Genomic DNA, 19,351 nt, shown 5'->3' with positions numbered 1-19,351 from the left:
GAAATAACGCGAGTCTGAAAGAATGGTATTAGGATTATTTGGCATTAGAAAGAGAAAAATGTACATACCCTGTGCTTTCCAACAGATACTGTCTTTGCTGAGCAAAATATGAAGCATCTTCCTTACAGGAAGGGTGCCATCGAAGTGTCAGTCGTCTTTATTTTCGGTATAGCTGATTACAATTACAAAAGGGAGCACACCGAACAACTTGCTTTGTTTTAATAACTTCTGCTGGATGAAATGGACCGAGAAAGAGCTTTTGCTTTTCAAAGGCCAAGAGCCGAGACTGTTCTAAATTCCTCTGAAGCTGTCTGGCTGTACGGACTCGTTAAATCTTACCTGCTTTACATTCCCAGCCTGACTGGCTTGAACTGGTGTTCCCATTGAATTTGGCTGATCTGCATTGCTGCCAAGCCTGGGACCTTTCAGGAAGACCCGTCCTGTCTTGTATGTCCGCTGCTGCTTAAATATCACCTTGAACTTGGTCTTTCAAGTCTGCAGGTGCCATTTATGATAATTATCCAAGCACAGAGCAGAGGGAACCAGGCATAGCTAGCAGAATTTTCTGTTGCTGCCATTTCTTAATAATGTCTGGTGTTTTTTAATATCTGTATGTTTTCTAAAATAATCAGATTTTAGATGGCACGTGAAGAGCTGCAACACGCTTTTTGTCAGGACAGCGCTTGGTCTTGTGGCGTGATGTGTTTATTTCTAAATATAAATAATGGATTTCATCTGGCAGCATTTTTCAGTTGCATATTATTTTTCATAACTTCTTCCTACCTCCTGAATGTGTATCCTCCGGGGCTGCTTGTAGTTCCTCTGCTTCATGAGCTGACTCTCATTAACGATTCAACTATTTTGTCCTACTGTTCTAGCAGAACTCAGGTTATGCAAGCAACTACGCATGCAAAAACCCCACAAACCAACAAAAAACAGAAGGGAAAAAGCCCCACCAAAATACCTCTTGATGATTGTCACAAAAACCCCTGCCTTCCCCCTTTCCTTCTCTGCCTCCTTGAGCGTGCCGTCATTTCTTCAAACAAATTTCAGTGGGGCTGGACCTTCGAGACTATCACAGACTCGTCTCTGTTCTGTGTACTTACGGACAAAACCATCTGACTTGTATCTTTGAACCACATAAACAGAGCTTCAGGTGTCGAAAGTTAGATTAAAAAATACTATGGCTACATGATCCTAAGGAATGATCCAGTAAAAACATACTCTCGTGCTTCAGACTTTTTTTGTTACCTATAAATGTGGGGGTTACCTTTAAATTTTCCTTAATTAAGCTGGAACTTCATATGCTGAGGAATGTTAAGATTGCTTATGCGATCTTAATTCAAGCTCTTGCATTGGAAGCGTTATTCTCTAAAGCAATAGCTGCCTTGTTCCCACAAGATAGACTTGCTGAACGTCACAAGACGAGAGAGAGCTGCTGTCGGGCGTCGTTCGACCTTTGCACTGAGGGATAAAGGTGAGACAGGAGGATAAAGGATGGTTTCATACTTTAAATGAGCTAATGCTGTGCCAAGAATTGGATTCCGTTCCTGCCTGTACTGTGAAGTTCCTATTTGTAAGTAATAGTATCCTTTTCCTCCGGTGTTCTACAGGCTTATTCTAGCAGCTAATAGAGATGAATTTTACCACAGACCATCCAAATCGGCAGACTTTTGGGACAGCAGCAATGAGATCCTCAGTGGTATGTATGTCTTCTTGTTTTGAGTGGGTTTCATACGATTTATAAGGAAACTGTGGCCTGGATTTTTTGTTACTGGGGTGGTGGCGTTGCATTTATAATAAGAAATATGCTTCTTCCCTATACATCTGGGGAAAACCTGTCATAGGTTTGAAAGATGAGTTGTAATGTTATTATCTTATTTGGGTTTTAGTATATTGTGGGGTTTTTTCCCAGTTTTAAGTTTTTTAACTGATTTCAGTCCAAGCAGTGCAGTTAATTTGTCCATCACAAAGGATTACTTTAGCTTTGTCAGATACACTGAAATACCTCTTGAAATAGAGGTGGCATTCGTTATTCCTCAGACTCATTGTCTGTGATAGTGACTTGAAATCATTAAACCAAGCCTCAGGAAAGTGAAAACTTTCTCATTTCATATCGGTTAATAATTTATAGGCTACAGAATAATTTTAGTTATTGATCCATCAGTTTATTAGCTTTTGTGTCTACGTTCTGCTGAACTGATCGTGCAGTCGCTCAGCTCTGCTTCCCCTTGTAGGGAATCTGTCTGTAGTCATTTTTAAGTATTATCAATACTTCTGCCTTTTCTCAGGCACAGAAATAAAGCTCTGGAAGACAACGCATTGTTTAAATGTAAGATTTTGACTTTGCAGATTAAGATGTAAGATTTTTGTAAGATAAATGTAAGATTTTTGACTTGCAGTTTAAAACAAACAAACAAAAAGCTATCCTGAAAACTGAAGCGTCCTGAATTTTTGTCTTTTATACCCTTGTCAGCTCTGTCCATATTTGGCACAAGAAACTGGTATTTTCCCCATCCAGTGGGGTATCTGTGGAGATCCCATGACTATATGCCTTTGAGTTAATCATGCTATCTCAAATGAAAGCAGCAAGTTGAAGCAAAATAAATCAAATTTATTCTTTGTGTGACTTAAAAATGAAAAAAATTTTGCACTTAGAGCAATTTTGGGAAACGTGACTTGCTATATGTTAGTCGTTGGGCATTGGTCCACAAAGCTGTATGGTTTTCTTTGTGACCCTTTCAGTTAAGGCAGAGGACAGCAGTAGAGCTATTGCGTAAAGACGTGATATGGCTAAACTCGAGGTTGAAGTTTTGGATACCAAAGAAAGAAAGGAACTTCTGAATAAGGATCCAAAACCTGTTCTTTTGATCTTCTAATGAAAATTATCATATGACATGATGATTCGGAATTGAGAGGTTTCTAACTGTATACATCTTAGATTGAACTAGTTCTTGTTTTCCCGTGCGGTGCTTGCTGGTTAACAGGAGCTCATGGCAAATAGGTGGGGGGGGGCTTTAACTTGGATTTTCTATCAAGAGGTTTGGTTGTGGGCTTCAGTTTTGTGGGTTCCCCCTCCTCAAGGTAAACTACTGTTGCCAGAGCCCAAGATCTCTATCAGTTACCTAGCCAACTCTAGATTTTTCTGGTTACTTGTGAATTTAAACTTCCAAATAACATTAATCTTCTGAGACTTGCTTTTGAGCTAACAAGCATTCTCAGCTTACTTAAAGTTTTATAGGTATTTTAGCATATAGGGAAGGCTTATGATTTTGCTTTTAAATTTAATTTTCTCACTATCTCTTATCTCTTATTGCAGTAGCTTGCAGGATATTTGATAGTGCAGAGCTGGAGGGTGGGTGATTTCAGTGGGCGTACCTCACTTGTGCAGGGAGACAGTCTTGTACCTACTCCATTTTATCCAGCCTGATCAAGACTCAGGATCTGCATTAAGAAATCATGATTTAAGCTTGAGATTTTTTAAAGTGAATGTAATAACTTAACCCTTGCTTATTCCATTAGGTCTGGATATGGAGGAAGGCAAAGAAGGTGGGACATGGCTGGGAATCAGTAAGAAAGGCAAGATGGCAGCCCTGACCAACTATATGCAGCCAAAGATTGATAAAAATGCAAAAGGAAGAGGTATGAAGGAGTAGAAATAGAAGAAAATGGATAAACAAGCCCTGGTGTCCCAGTAAAATAGTGATGATTACAGTATTATTTTTTCAACACCACTTTATGGACAGATAAAATGGTTATGTGCTGTAAACAGAATTTGTGAACTGAGGAGTTTGAGCGCCTGCGTGGGGAACTTGACTTGGAGAATGATATTCTAAACAAGCTGGTAAAAGTAAACCAAGACGCAGTGCCTGGAGCCTGACAAGAAATGCAGCCCCAACTGTCTTCTCTTGAAAGTAACTCTCATTAAGAGTCAGAACAACTAGACAAGCATTGAGCTAGACTTAGAATCCAGTTGACTTTTTAAAATGTGTATGTTCTTGTACAAACACCGAAGTCAGGGAAACAAGGCAACTTGGATTATGCTGGAGGTTTACCTAAAAGATCATTGTAGTGTCTTCTCCCCTACACATTGATAAATCAGAGGAGCAGAAATAATAGGAAAAGAAAAACTCTTCTGAAAGAGCGCATCTGTGGCTTTTTTTTAAAGTAAACTGTCATATGGTACTGCCCTGGGAATAGTTTGCAATGGCAAAACATGTTATACAGAGAAAGAAATGAACCGTGTCATTTGTATTTCATTTTATGGTTGTACATGAGGGAAATGAAGCAAGACAAGAAAGAGTTTGGCAAGGTGGGAGGAGAGGAAAGGCACCTCCGGTACAGAATAATTAGTAAATATGAATTCTGGAGAAATTTTGACCAAGAGCTTTTGACTGAGTTCTTCAGAGTAAAAGTCAAGCTCTTAATGCGAACATGATACAATGCTGTAAGGCTTTTAAAAGCTTGTTGGTTGGTTGTTTTTTTCCACTGTTACACCCTGTTGGCAACAGGAATCTTGTCTTTCACATTTTGTTTCACCAAGCCTGTCAGAATAGTGACTTCTCGCATCCAAGTTGCTCTACGTACTTCTCTTTCTTAGGTGCTCTTGTAACAAACTTCTTGACTACAGATCTGGACAGCTACTCCTACTTGAAGAAAGTTTCAGTAGAAGGACATCTTTACAATGGATTTAATTTATTAGCAGCTGACTTGAAGTAAGTCTACAAAACATCACAGTTCAAATGTTAAAGGGAGAAGGGTAACAGCAGTGGCGCACATATACTTCTTAGCACAGCAGTGTAACAGTAGAGAAGCCCGTCACAAACTAAAGCTAGAGCTCTTCTTTTTTGCTAGTTGGCATGTAAGGTCCTAATGTTACTCTAGTCATAATTTCCTGTGTTATTTTTTCATCTTTCAGACACCGGAGAGCTATCTTGTATTCTAATCATTGCTTCCTGCAAAACTTCTTGTGACGCTCTCCCTAATAGGCCATAGTCGATCATTACCCTGAAGGTTATGTGGCTTGTGTTTCAGAGAAAAAGAAACCGTGGCTCCATAATTTTTCAGATTTTTTTTTTCCTCCGAGAGGTGGCATGCTGTGGCAGGATTAGAACAGCTGAAAGCTTTCAAGCCATTATTCCTGTCAGACTGGCTGTATCATTAATCTTTGCTGCAACGTTAAAAAAAAATCAGTACGTCACAAATACGTTAACTCCTTCAAGTTTCGTTGCTGAAGAACGCACCTTGGATACTTGATTATAGTCACTGTAGTTGGCACAGTGCTTTCCACTGTACGCGCACGTGTGTGCGCACAGGTTTACAGAGCTCCGTGTCCATCCACGCAGCCCTCCGGGCGTTTTTGCCTGATTTCCTCTCTGTCAGGATGCATCGCTCCTGAGCTCGGAGGAGGTGGTCCGTGAAGATTAACGCATGGTGCTGCCCGCCCAGCTTTCACAAATTGGAAGGCTCTCTGTAACTGCAAAGAAATAGCCTTACTGTGTTTTCAAGCAAACACGATATTCAAGGTGTGACCTAGCAAGCAGTGGGTGAGTTTGAGGTTTTGTTCTAATTTAGGTAAGTAGAATAGTCATAACGGCTGCTAGTATAATGATACTAAAGTAGATTCGAGTGCCATTATTTGTTAAAGCAATCACTCACGTGTTGGTTTTGTTTGCTTTATTCCTCCATGCTAGGCTGCTAGGGAATTGTTTCCTCAATTGAATAGTCTTGCCATGGTGATGCGGGTCATAATTCCTTGCTGAGTATCGCTCTGAAAGCTCTACGTGTTGATTAACTTCTCCATTTTGACATGTCCTTAGCCTTGGGTACTCTGATGAAATGAAATTCTTGGCAAGCTAATGATGCAGAGCAATTTCTAGAAGACATGCAAACTTGTCATTTTAGGAAATTAGAAGTACTCCTGAGAGAAATGTAGTATATAAATGAAAGTTACTTTTCCATGTAAATAGAAAATGTTATTGTAGTTGATACTATTTTGTTGGGCCATGTTACTGTTCAAAGTGAAGACTGAAGACTATTCTTAATGTGTTCTTCTGTTGTGTAACAAGTAGCGATCGGCTCTGTTGGAGTGGTGTGAAATGGAGAGGAAACTCAAATTGAAAGTGTAAATGAAGCCCTGTTGGGGAGGGGTATATCTGAGCACATGGTACTGCCGACTGTAAGGAGCACATTTAGAGAGAGATTTACAATGTTTGAGTTTTCAGGTACGTGTTTCAGGAAAAGAAATTTTTATCGTCTCTCTGTATTATCATGGTGACAGCATGCTGGGTGGTAGAGGTGAGGGGGAGAGCTGGAAACCACCATACGGGTCGTAAAATCCAGTCGTTTATTTCCGCAGCTTTGTGTGACTCTTAAACACGTACGGGTTTTGTCACTTCCAGTGTAATCTGGTTGCTCTGTGGCATCTTGTGATGCCAATTTAAATGCTATTCATTTATTTTTTTAATAAGAATACTGTATTGTTAAAAATACTCGGTACGTTTAGTTTCCTGATGTTTTCAGTTTATTATCTTGCTGTACCTGCTGGGTATGAGAGTCACGAAGAGCTGTTCCGTTATGCTCAGTGTACTTCTATGTTGAATGTCTGGCATATGGCAAACAGTGTCTGTTTGGAGTCTTCTGTGGCTGCAAAATTAGCTTCTAAGAAGGCGGTGTTGCTGCTCCTCCAATTTAGACTATCAGTAGGTCTGAGAGAAAAGAACAAGGTAATTGGAGGCGGGACTGATCTCTAGGAAAATGTCTGCTTGAGATTCAGAGCAGTTTTCCTTCTTTCTCCCTTTGCGGCAATACCAGAAGTAACAGTGAGCTGCTCTCGGTGACCGGGACAGCGTTTCTGGCTTGGGGAATCCTGTGGTTATGTCCAACAGATGTACCTGCTGCACCTGCTCGGGCTCTCGCGTGTTAGGGCTGTGGTGGCAGCAGCTCCCTCGCGCTCCCTGCTGCCCAGCGTGTCACACAGGCTGCCCTGAAGGACAAACTGGATGGCAGCTTCTTGTCGCTCTCCCAGCAAGCGTAGAGCCTCTGACAGGTTGTCAGTTAGAGCCCCCTTGTTTATGTGCAATCAGATCCCTGCGTAATAGGCGTGAATCCCTTTCTCCAGAAGGAGTAGATGAAGAATTGTCCCTCACAAAACAAGTCAGCTGGAGGGAGCTGCAGAAAAAGGCCTTTCATGGAAGCTTTTCTGCTTCCCCTGGGACGGGCAGTTTTCAGTCCTGCCAGGGGAAATGTAGTCAACTATAACATCACCTGCATTGACTAATTTGGTAATGTGTTGAAAACAGAGATTATGTACTGAATGTATTCTTCATGTCCTGATCTGGAGAGTGAGGTTTGGTTGATAACGGGTTTTATCCTTGATGGGGTGATGGCTAGGACTGAGTTCCAGTTGAAACTGCAGATCCTCAACGCAGTGGTGTTGGAGTGTGTGTGTGTGCGAAATAGATAAACAAATATGTAATATAAAATATGTGGTTTAAAGTGTTTATATAAATAAACATATATACTCTAGATACGTTTTCTTTTTTTAATACGGGAATCTCCATCTGGTTAGTTATATAGCAACATCATTGATGAGGTAAAAAAAGCAAACTGAAGAAAAGGTGTTTGGGTGAAGAGTTAAGTGATAGTGCAGGGCCCCGTAAGATTAAAGCCCCTGAGCAGTGCGACCAGGTCTCAGGAACGTGGGCTGTCTCCCTCGCTGTGGCTATCAAGGCACGGCTATGCGGCAGGGATTTGATTGCTCGCCAGAGATCAGACTTAGGAGCCCTTCCAGGGAAAAGTGGGGTGGGGTCCGACTGCTGGCGTGGGCAGAACGTAGATGGCAAGCTGTCAGGATTGCTCTGTGAGCTCACTTCCATTTCTTCTCACGCCTTGTCTCTCCTAATGCCACCTTCTGCTCCTTGTGACTTCCTCGTGGGAACGAGGTGTCCAGGTACTTCTCTAACGTGCTCCATGTACCACCTTTGAAATATTTCTGCATAGATCCTCGGTCGTTTACAAGTCTAATGAGATGGACAGTCCAATGTCAAAGAAGGAAAAAAGCTTCTGAAAAAGGTTTTTGTTTTCTCTCTTCCCTCTGGTGTCAGGTTCTGCCTGGCTCAGGCACAAGAAATTAGGAAGCAGAAGAAATTTCTGCCCTCAGAAATTAGGGCAACGCCAAAGAAAGGTTTAGACACTGGCAACAAAATCAGAGTAGTGCTTTAAAGCAAGTTTTGTATGCTGTGAGCATCCACCAGCATTCTTTTCACCGTGTTATTTGATGGTAGGTGGTATATGTACAAAAATGTTCAGCCTTTATAGTTGGTGATTTGGTGTTTGTTTTTAGCCTCGGAACAGAAAGAATTTTCTGATTAGCTCATGAACATGGAAGAAAAGAATCTATGAACCATACTACTCGGCTGAAACTACTGTTCAGCATTTCAAGCTGCTAATTTCATCTTTTCTCCTTGTGCAAAAAATACATGCACACGTTATTCATAAAACAACCCAATGTCCTTGTTTGTAAAATATTCACCCTGTTAGACGAGCAGAGCTCAGTGCCCAGGGAATGGTCACTTGGATAACCACACCCTGTGGAGCTTTACTGCCTCATTACGTCTTGCTTTTCCTTTCTGTCCGTGGTTTTGTTGAACGTGACTTGGAGCCGCCTTGACGTTGAAGCAGGGCAGGGGTGCAGAAGGACATTGCTTGTATTTCACCAGCATTAAGAATAATTCTGGCAAACTCTGCATGACTTCCATGTTGTTGTGAAGCATCTATTACTACTGAGATTTATGCTGCCTAGAATATTTCCTAGAATATTTATTATTGCTTACATTTTTTTGACAGAATGATGTATCTAAGAGCATAATTTTTATGTAGTTTTAGTTTCTTTCTGCTTTCAGCTGTGGCTAGAATTATTTTAAAAAAAAAAAAAAAGTCTGTTGGGTCCTATTGTCATCGCTGTAATTACATCTTTATTATTTCTCCAATGAAATTGGTGTCTATACTTGTAAAGCTGGGTGGGAAGAGAACTGAGTCCAGGCCAGGATTTCCAGGCTCTTGCTGTGATCGAGCTCACAGTGATTTTTTTCGTCTTGGCTTCTGCCTTTATGTGCAGTACTGAGTATCTGCAAACAGCAGGAAGGGCACAGCTGGCTGGCACGCCGAACTAGAGTTTGGAAGCATCCAGTTTTCAGAAGTCTCTTGGAAGGCTTCAGCCTTTTCAGCCTTCTGACAGAAGACAGCAGCGGTTGCAGCGGAGGGAAGTGTAATAGAAAACACGCATCTGGGGGAACGTGGAATGTAGAAACAGTAAGATACAGATGTCTGAGTTAGTGACCCTGCAGTCTGTATGTAGTCCCCATCTTTTTGTTAAACTCCAGGGGATCTTGTTACTGAATTTCTCAGTCACGAGACTCTCGGAGCAGATGCTAGATGGTAATATTCCTTCGCATAAAAAGCCATTGCTGAAGGAAGCCAGCAGTGCCTACTTACTCAGCGTGGGCTCGCCTTAACGGCAGCACTTGCCTTACAGCTGTGCTCTACGCCTTCTTGGGCCGTTTGCCTACCTTTCCCCCTAAAAATCTGTCTTTTGAGACATCAGGTGACAGGAATTGTGCTGATCTTTTCTCTTCATAGACATTCTACAGCAGACACAGATAATTTGAAAAGAGAGTATTTAATGCACCAATAAAATTGTCTGTGTAATTGCTGGTGTCTTAACTGGAAAAAACCCAACCCTGTAACGACCTTACTGATTTTGCCTTATTTGCTTAAGCAAACCATTATCTGCTTAAGCATTAATAAAATGCTTGTAGTATATTTATAATTGCTATTATAGCGTCAAACTTTTTTAATGACCCAAGTCTTAACGTTAAAATAGGCCATTAACAGCCAACTTTTTTTCCTGTTTTTTTAACTTTGGTTTACTGTTCTCCCTGTGCTTAGTCATTGTCTGTAGTGTATTACTTCTTATTTATGGATTATATTTTTTGAAGTACTGCTTCTTGCTTTTGAGATACAATATAAATCATTTGCTCCATGAATACACCAATTCAGTAGCTTGAGGTGACCTAAATTACTTTACTTGCACATTGCGCTTTCTGTGCCCCTGTTCGTGGCAAACGCGATGTGCCAGTGTTCTGTGTATGTGGCTGCTTGTCTCCTGGCATGTGACCGGGGCGAGAAATCAGACCGGTCTATTAATGACAGCTCAGCTCAACGCTCTCCTCTTTTAGCTGCCAAGGGATTCTTTGTAGTGTTAGTACTAGTCGTGTGCCAACCCTTCATGTACGGATCGGAACCAGGCGTGTGTCTGACCCCGGCTGGGACAGACGGGCATCAGGCACCTCAACGTCCCTTACGCTAACCCTCAGCTGGCCAGAAAGATAACACCAAGAATGCTGAGGAGAGGAACGACCTGACCTTGCTAAAATGGCCAGCCGGTCCTAACCTAACATTAATAGACAAGACCTTGGGAACAGTAAGTCTAACTTCCATTCCGTTTTCAGCCTGGGTCTAGACTTTGTTTATGTGAGGCTTTGCAAGGGCCATAACGCGCTTTGAGCAAGATGATTAACATCATCCTGGTTTCAAAGGTTTTGGGTTTTGAATAACCGAACTCAGACACCCAGATCTCCTCGTGGAAGGTCTGTTGATCCTTTGAACGCTGTTCGTTTTTACTCCTGTAAGGTCCCCGGCATCTCAGATACGTAGCTTAGTATTTGCAGCCACAGAAAGCACGGCTCAGCTTCTCTGGCTAGCTAAAGCTTTTCCTGGCTCCTTGAAGGCCTGGCAGAGTCCAGTTAAAGGACAGATGTACGGGACTCTTGTACTGGAAACTTTAGAGAATTTGTACTACTGTCCATCTAGTTTAAATGCAAAATAGCTTGGTAATTTAATTGAAGGAGCTAGTTGTAGGGAAAAGAGTCAAAGACTTCTCATTGTGTATGACATGACTATAAAAATAGTTTCAGGAAATACACCTTTTGCTCATTTTTGCTCGTACAAATGTTTCTGCAGATAATGGCAAAAAAGTTTGCTGAACCAGTATAATAGGTGTTTCATTAGAGATTTTTCCCACTCTTTCAGTAATTTATTTCTAATACTTAAGCTTATTCAACAAAGAAAATGTGTGTCTGGTGAAAACAGCTTTTGTCCTGATTGCTGTGTTTACCTGCTCCTGAACCAACTCTACCTTTTTTCCGTGTGACTTTTAATTCGGAACTTGTGTGTACCGGCACTTCCGCCTGTACTTTTCAGCAGCACTTTCTCATAGTAAACTATGCGAAACTGTAGTAAACCTTTCTCACAGGAAAATTTGAACGAGGATCTTAATGTTGAAAAGAGAAACAAAGATAAGGAAAATAGATGTCTTTTAAGCCACTAGAGGAAAGTTCAAAAAAAAAAAAAAAAAAAGGCCACCTTTCTTTTAAGAGTAGATAAATTGTAAATTGAATAACTGCGAGCTTCTTGTATGATATTTAACAATAAAAGCAACAATATGCAAATACCACCTGCTGTAATTGCTGTCCTCTAACTATGCCGAAAACTTTGCACGTCCTTCCGTAAGGCACCAGGAAAGTCTCCTGGCTTTGGGAGGAGGAAGGAAGAGTGGTGCCCAGAGGAGGAAAGGCAGTTTTGGTTTTGCTTTATGTGGGGGTTTTTGTATTCCTCCTCTTGCCTCTTCTGACTTGTATAATTAATAAGTTAATATTTCCCTCTTCATTTGGCTGTCTTACAAAGGATGCTGTAGAACGTCTTTCAGAATGGCTTTTTTAAGAAGAATATAAACAGCTAAATCAAGACTGTTTTGCTTGTTATTCAGGTTTGAGTAGCGGCTGCTAACTTACGCAGAGCAATTTAACTTCCAGTACCTCATTAATGAGACTGCATTCTATATACTCTTATTTGCACCGAGGCACAGATACGCCTTTTTATCTTAGGAACAAATGAGGAGCTGGAAATGGCTTCTCCGCTGTATTATGGTTTATGCTACACAATCCAAATTCAACCTTAACTGCAAGTTTTGTGTCTGTGTTTGTTTTTTTAATTCTAAAAGTCTATCTGCCATCTAAGGAGCTAGAGCTTGGGGGCCAAATTAAAAGCTGAATTAGTCAGAATGTATTTGTTGGTAACTGGAATAATACTCTCTTCCACGGTGAACAAGTAAATCACGAGAGTGACATACAGAATTATATGACCTTATGGCTGTGTCCTGCAAATTAAAAAAAAAAAAAGGGGGGGCAATCTCAGGAATTGCTATTTCACATCAGCTGATGGGACTGAGGGATGCGGGGAGGGAGCCACCTCATGGCAGTCCGTTCCCCACCCTCTGTGTCCCACGAGACACTCAAGGCTTATTGATGACTCTCTTGATTATTTCTTTTTTTCTTATCAGTTGATTTGGTATTTGTGTTGTCAGTATTGGTACAACTACCTAAAAATCTATGCTATTCGGGTATGCTGATATCTTCTCTGCCAAGGGAGGGTTGGTTGCAGTGTTGGCAGCTGTCTTTGAACGCTACGCGAGATCCCCCTGCGAAACTTTGCACAGGAGAGGGAGTGCTGGAGCCAGCGCCTCCCGTTAGAGACAGCAACTGCCGCTACCTGAAAACGGCCTGGAAATGCACATCTGTCACTTAAAGGACCCAGCTGTGCCCTGGGGCATTGCCGTCAGTGAGCCCAAAACTTCACTTCTGCCAGCTAAAGCAGCCCATGGTAGTCAGGCTCTCGGAACGCAGTAGCCAGTCGAAAGAGATGATGAGAAAACGATACTTGCTGTGAAGGACTGTCCTTTGATCTAACGTGCCCCCTTCCCCCAGGTAATGAAATCTCCAGTTACCGAAACCCATACGGACTTTTGTTATTAAGCCTGGCTACTTCCCATGCAGCGGTTCTGGGGCTTTACTGAATTTTATTACAGTTATGTTTAAAAACGATAGTGGCGCTATTTGACAGCGGTACAGCTAATACAGTGTTTTGAGGAGGAGAGTAACAGAACTCATCAATTAATCTCTGGGCTGTGGTGTCATGGTAGTAACTGTGGGAGAAGCGTCTTGCTGTGTTTGAAGATTGCATGAAATTAGAGCATAAGCAAATACAGAAGCTGCTGGTTTTTCAAGGAGACATTCGTATTTATATTTTTCAGTACCACCAAAGGAGATGTAATTTGCTACTATGGAAACAAAGGAGAACCAGAACCTGTTTTCCTAAATCCTGGTAGGTTTTACTCCGAAAGGTCTGAATATTATTCTCTGTTATTTTGAAGGAGTCAGAACGTAACTGTATTGCTCTAGTAATTTATCTGTCTAAGCATGGTCTCCATTAACTTTTTCTTTGCATTCTCTTTAAAAAAATAAATAATTAAATGTCCTTAAATTCACTTAAGTATTTACGAATAAATTTCAGTAAAGAATCAATAGTTCATTACAAGCTTCTATCCGTGTCAGCACACCCACCTGCTCCGCCGTTAGTGTGGTGCTGCTTCGGTAACTGGCTGAAGGACAGGAGTCTGGCGGGAGGAATGGAGTTGTCAAAGGTTCGTGGACTTGGCCCCAGCTCCTCTTACCCAGCGGTGTCACGGGCAGAGTGCGACTGTGCTCCCCTACGGACAGCGCTGCCTTAAAAAAAATAAAGAATCTGTCTTATCAAGCGGCGTGATTTAAAATATTTAAAATGTAGTTGTTTGCTAGCCAACTCGATAGACCAGCACTCCAGACCTCATCACCAAAAGCCATCGTGAATGGGCAGGGACACACAGAAGCTCTGAGCAGTGCAGCTGCTCCATGCCAGGCAATGCCAGTGGCTTGTTTCGCCTGCTTCGGCTAACGGCCAGAGCGTTGCTGTTGGTAGGGAAATTGGTGCTGTAGCAATTACAGCATAAATTCTTGGAAACGGCTGTTCGATTTTGTACAGCTACAAGCACAAAACAATACAAATACAAACAAAAAAAAAAACCCTTAAAAATCTGGCCACTTGTAATGACAAACTGAAACACAGATTTTGGGTATCTGCAGACTGTAGCAAAGGTAACTGTGATCTCTGCGCTTCAACAACAAATTCCCTTTCCACGTACATGCCTGTCTTCAGGGAGAGCCAAGGTTTGGTAATCGTGGTGAGACACGGAGGGTAATTCTGAAGAGAAAGCTCCTCCTTGCCATCAAATGTTGCTTTGCAGTGTTTTTCAAGAGTAAAATCAGAGGCAAAACCAAATTATGATTAATATAGCTAAACTGGAAAAGAGTAGACTGCAAAAATGATGTAATTCTGTTGTACTTCTTTTTCATAGTTTAGCAAACGAGAGGTTAAAAGTAACTGCCGCAAATATGGATTAGAGTAAAACTGTCAACCCAAGTGCTGCGCGTGAGCCCAGGGCAGCGTCCCAGCACAGGAGCCTGCCTGCTGCAGGCTGCTCTCTAGGACCGGGGCGTGGGTTTGGTAGCATCCCTGCAGATAAAGAGGAGACCTTGTGGTAAAATTTGGGAAATCTGTAATGACAACTGCAAATCACCAGGATACCATTTCCAATGAAATGGATTTATTTTTTTCTTCCCCTCCTGCACGTTATGGAGTACGTGGACACTCCGCAGCTAGAAGCGGGCCGCAGGGACTGGTCTGCAAACACCTCATTGTTATTGCTTTTAAATCTTAAACTTATCACATAACCTCTTTATTACAGATTTCATTAACTTCATGACGTGTAAAGCTTGGAGGGCTGAAGTTGCTTTACAGAAATAACAATATCATGATTCTGAGTTATTTTGTGCTTAGGTTACGGAATATCCGAATGTCGCTATTAGCGTTGTCTTCTGGAGGGGAAACAAGGCTTTGATATTTCCCCCGATTTCACACCGTGGTGTTAATAGCAGTGCTGAAATCTCAAATTCAGCTAATTTTAGTGAACTCAAAGCAATGATGCTGTGAAGTGGGTGTTTTGGGGTGGTTTTTTCTGTGCTTTTGGGGTGGTTTTGTGGATTTTTTTCCCCCTAATAAACCAGTCAGTAGTAGTGGTGCAGAAGCGCTGTTGAGAAATGGTTATTTTACCCTGAGTTACACACCCAGGGGATTCTTCCTGCCTGAAGGCGTGTTGTATTTAGTTTATCACCTGGTATACATCTTTGATACGTAGTTTAAAGACCTCGCTTGTTTTTGAAGCAAAAGGAAAGCCAGCAATAGGAAGAATAAGCAAATGATCATATGGGTTTCCTGATGAATTTGCTGATAGCATTTGTTTCTGTCCCTTAGACTGTGTGGGAGAAGATAATTATGAAGTTATTTTTTGCGTAGTACAGAAGTCAATTTTCTTTGCTCCAGAGCTCAACCAGTTGTTTGGTGTTTTGTGGTTTTTTTACGCATAGGAATATATGGATTGAGTAATTCTTTATTGGATACACCGTGGAAGAAACTTCAATACGGGAAGCAGCTTTTCACAGAAGTGGTCAGGAGAAGTCAAGACCTCACCAAAGAAGACTTGGTGCAGGAGCTTCTTACAGTGATGAATAATCAAGAGCCGTAAGAACACCATAGCTGGCGTTTACTCAAAATGCAATATGACCAGTTTAAAAATTGCGTGTAGAAACTGCTTTGACAGAAAAGAAACCTCTGCCTTATATTAATTGACTAAGCTGGGTAATGAAGGGCAAAAGTAATGTCCTGCTCTCCACAGAGACTGACTTCCAACAATATTGATTTTTAAGCAGCCGGCCCAGCAAACGGTATTACTGCAGCCTTAGTACTCGTAGCCTGTACGCTCGTTTCTCTCTGCCCTTTCCTTTTAAAGAGGCAGGAAGGGAAGGAGAGCAGGGCGGGGGGGGAGAGCAAGGCAGGGATGTGCAGGGCGCTTGCTGCGCGCTTTGGGGAAGCTCACCGCAGGGAAAGGCTCGGGGCTTCACTGCACACACGTGAGCAGGTTTGGGCCAGTAGCTGCCAGCTGGTCTGCGTTGCTCCCCAGAGCAGACAGAGGAGGTGGAGAAGCGAGCTGGTTTCAAAGCAGAACCAGCTGCCTTCTTCAAAAGGGCAATTATTTTAGGGTAAATGGGGAAGGAGGTAAGGGAGTATTTGCCAGGTTCAGCTGTAGGCCTCTGGTCAGGGAAGCTGCAAGTTGAAACTGAAAGATACTAAAATACAGAACTAAAATACAAAGAATAACAAGGAAAATGAAAAACTTGTCAGGATATGAAAAAAATTCTTGAAGTGAGACGGAAGTTCAAGACCTTGAAAGAATCTCTCTGGGAAAGCGCTTACAACCTGCTTTATCTTTGGTTTTCCTCGTACGCGAGTTTTGAACACAATTCACGCTTTTGTACTTTCTGATAAGTGATAGTTACCTATCAACCACTCAGTCAACACAGCTTGGTTCAAGAGGGATGAATGTGTTAATACTGCAGATTTTTTTATTTTATTTTATTAATGTAACACTTCTTGTTTCCCAGTCAATTACCAGACCCTGCGATTGAAGACCAAGGGAAGGATTACATACGCCCCATACTGAACGAGTACGCAGCCGTGTGTGTCCGCTGCCCAGGGTATGGAACCAGGTAAACAATTCATAGTCAGAACTAGAAGTGTCCTGGATCAAAGCATCTCGCAAATCCAAATGATGCTGCTGTAAGTTTTAACTCTATAGTGCTTTGAATTTGTTCAGATATTAATCAAGTATAATTCAGTAAAGCATTTCCTTGCTCAGCATTTCCCTGCTCAGTACTCCGGAGTCTTAGATTTGCTGCTGATGAGCATTTTAAGCACGTGTTATGGTTCATCTTTGGTGGGGAGTGTGACGTAGCTTCAGTTCATCCAAGACAAGATAATACAGTTCTCCAGTTCCCCAGTGTAGCGGCACAGCTGACCACCTCTAATTTCCATTTTATCAAAACAGGAAAAGCTTTGAAATCATGTTTTTAGGAGAAAAGCACAATTATCCTCTATATCTGAGGAACTGCAGAACACATTTCTCTTCCGAGAGCAAGAATAGTTTCATCTGCATGGTGAAGTTCGAGGTTTCTTTAGGCATGTCAGTGTAACATGTAGCTGCCACTTTCATACATTAAAAACCTATTGCTCCTGTTTAAGAGACCGTGTATTTCTGCTTTTCCTGTAACTGATGTTGCTGGCTTTACTGAGAGATCCCCACTTTCTGCTCCCTGTTCTGCCAAAGCTGCAAGAACAGAATAATGCAACGCTTCTTGCGTTTAATCCTCCAGGGGACAAAATCAGAGGTGAAGCCTGTTGCTGCTGGCAGGGAATTCCTGCTCCAAAGGGCTGCCGAGGACTCTGTCGGGCCGGTCTCTGGCACAGGCAGCCCCAGCACCTCCGCTGGGGAGGTGTGACCTGATAAGCAGAGAGCGCTCGCTCCTGAAAGTGTTTGAAGTTGGTGTTCTGAGAAAGAAACCACTGCAAAACCCGAGTATCTCTATACCGTGTATTCAGAGGGTATTTTAAGTATTACATTTCCTCTGTGGAAAGTTCCTGGAGAGAGAAAAGTTCTTCTGTGATTGTATATCAGTGTCCTATGATAATTATTAACAATTTTAAATCTTAATGGACAATTCTGTGAAGAAAAACTTGTTTTTATGCTACTTCTGCATTGAACACTTGGCACTAAAAAAAGTTAAACCTTTTATCGTACGCTGTGTAAACGAGCAGCTTCGTGCGCCGGGGAAGCGGAGCAGTGGGGGGACACAAGAAGGGACTGAACTTGCCGGGAGGATTTCTGCCCCGCTAGTGTGGCAATGACGTGGTCAAGAGAACAAACGAGCTAAAACCGTTGGGGGTGAGGGATGGGACCCTGCAAATTCCTGTAACGGACACAAGGCCTCACCTTCCACCCTCCTGCTGTTCCAGGACTAACACGGTCGTTCTCATTGACGCGGAAGGACGGGTCACGTTCACGGAGCGCAACATGGTCGATGCAGACGTCAACCAGTGGAAAACAAGCAGCTATGAATTCAAACTGCACACGTAGCAGCTTCCCCTTGGCATGGGCTGTAATAAAAGCAAGAGAGAACACGCCATTCGGCTCCAGTAAATGCTTTGTGCCAGCCTCCACAAGCTAAAAACAGCAAGGAAAGCAAAACTTAAATAAACTGGCAGCGTACCCTATCGGGCTCGCAAATCCTCTGGATAAAACCAAACAAAGAGACTGTTTTTACATTAAAGTAGCAACTTATAATCAGAAATACATTTTTAAATATCACCTGCCTCCAGGGCAAGGCCGTCTTTGCCCATGACAAAGTCCTTGCTTTGTTGTGGGTGTGCTTGGTTTTGAGGTGGTTGGTTGGTTTTTTTTGTCAAAGATGTTTTAAGCAGGCTCTTAAACATGTTCTCAGTTCCAACAAGGGGAAACATTTGCTGCTTTTATTGTTCTGTCCAAAGTTTTTACCAAACTTTGCTCTCCCTTCAGCGTGAGCTTTTGAGACAGCGCAGCTGGTGCGGGTGTGCGGTGAGTGACGGGGCGTTTGCCTTGCAGCCGTAGGTGCTGCAGTGGCATTCAAACGCTTCGGCGGTGCCACGCTGCAGGGTGCTGCCTGGGGAGGGCAGGGCGGGGATTCCTTACGTTTCTTTTCCTACAGGTAATACAGCAATATAGCTTCTTTCTAAAACGTGATTTGAGAGTAGGCAGGAAATTTAGTTCAGCCTCTGTTCAGTTTTACTGAAAAAATCCTGGGAGTGCACTTGCTGATCTTTGACCCAAATAAAATTATTTGTATTGTGACATCTTGTTTCCTGATAGTCTAATTAGCAATATTGGGTTTTCTTCTTTTCTTCCGCAGCAGGCAGGTAAGGAACAAGGATCCGTTTGCAGACGGAAGCTGAATATGAAGTGTACATATATCAGCAGTTTTGTACGCGTGCAATTTTGGCTTCCTTCCTTTAGGGGTGTAATATGGTAAAGCCTGGAGTGAGAGAGAAAGCTCATAGATTTTTAGTAAAAATAGCTATTTGTTGTGAGGTGACATTATTGCAGTCTTACGTTGCTGAAGAAGTTGGGTGTTAAGATGCGCTTCATATGTTCTAACACCTGTGAATTAAAAAGCTATTTAAATGCATGCTTTTTTCAATTATTCAGTGCCGGTCTGGCTGACAGAAGACTCCAGCTAATACCAAGCTATTTTAAACCCCTCACTTACTTTGCCGTTGGTGTTGTTTGGACTTACTTTGGATGCTGAATATTAAGTTAGTAATGGATCGCTGTTTTGGGGGTTTTTTTTAATATATATATATATATGAATGTATTCTTTTTACAAGCCTGTGATTATTAATTATTACAAAGGAGCAAGATTTCTGATGCTCATCTGCTCAGCGGGGGTGTTCAGGCACCCGCACATGCGCGTGTCTGCGACGGGGGCAGCAG

The 19,351-nt window shown here is 42.1% G+C and overlaps 1 protein-coding gene across 5 annotated transcripts in view; it reads left to right on the top strand.

The window, feature by feature from the left end:
• The window catches only part of TANGO2 (transport and golgi organization 2 homolog), a 32,697-nt gene that overhangs the window by 12,018 nt on the left and 1,328 nt on the right, over positions 1-19,351 (top strand). For 2 of the 5 annotated variants that reach the window (XM_074606738.1, XM_074606736.1), the window contains exons 3-8: positions 1,614-1,702; positions 3,523-3,642; positions 4,601-4,715; positions 13,151-13,221; positions 15,360-15,513; positions 16,434-16,538. In XM_074606738.1, the coding sequence (XP_074462839.1) occupies positions 1,614-1,702; positions 3,523-3,642; positions 4,601-4,715; positions 13,151-13,221; positions 15,360-15,513; positions 16,434-16,538 (654 nt within the window). Of the gene's footprint in view, positions 1-1,613; positions 1,703-3,522; positions 3,643-4,600; positions 4,716-13,150; positions 13,222-15,359; positions 15,514-16,433; positions 16,539-17,841; positions 18,440-19,066; positions 19,174-19,351 lie in introns of those variants that run through there. The other 3 variants (XR_012589807.1, XR_012589806.1, XM_074606735.1) reach the window with 3 other exon arrangements.

This window comes from Larus michahellis, chromosome 13, assembly GCF_964199755.1.
Source record: "Larus michahellis chromosome 13, bLarMic1.1, whole genome shotgun sequence".
Classification (NCBI taxonomy): domain Eukaryota; kingdom Metazoa; phylum Chordata; class Aves; order Charadriiformes; family Laridae; genus Larus; species Larus michahellis.
This window is presented reverse-complemented; position numbering and strand designations above follow the sequence as displayed.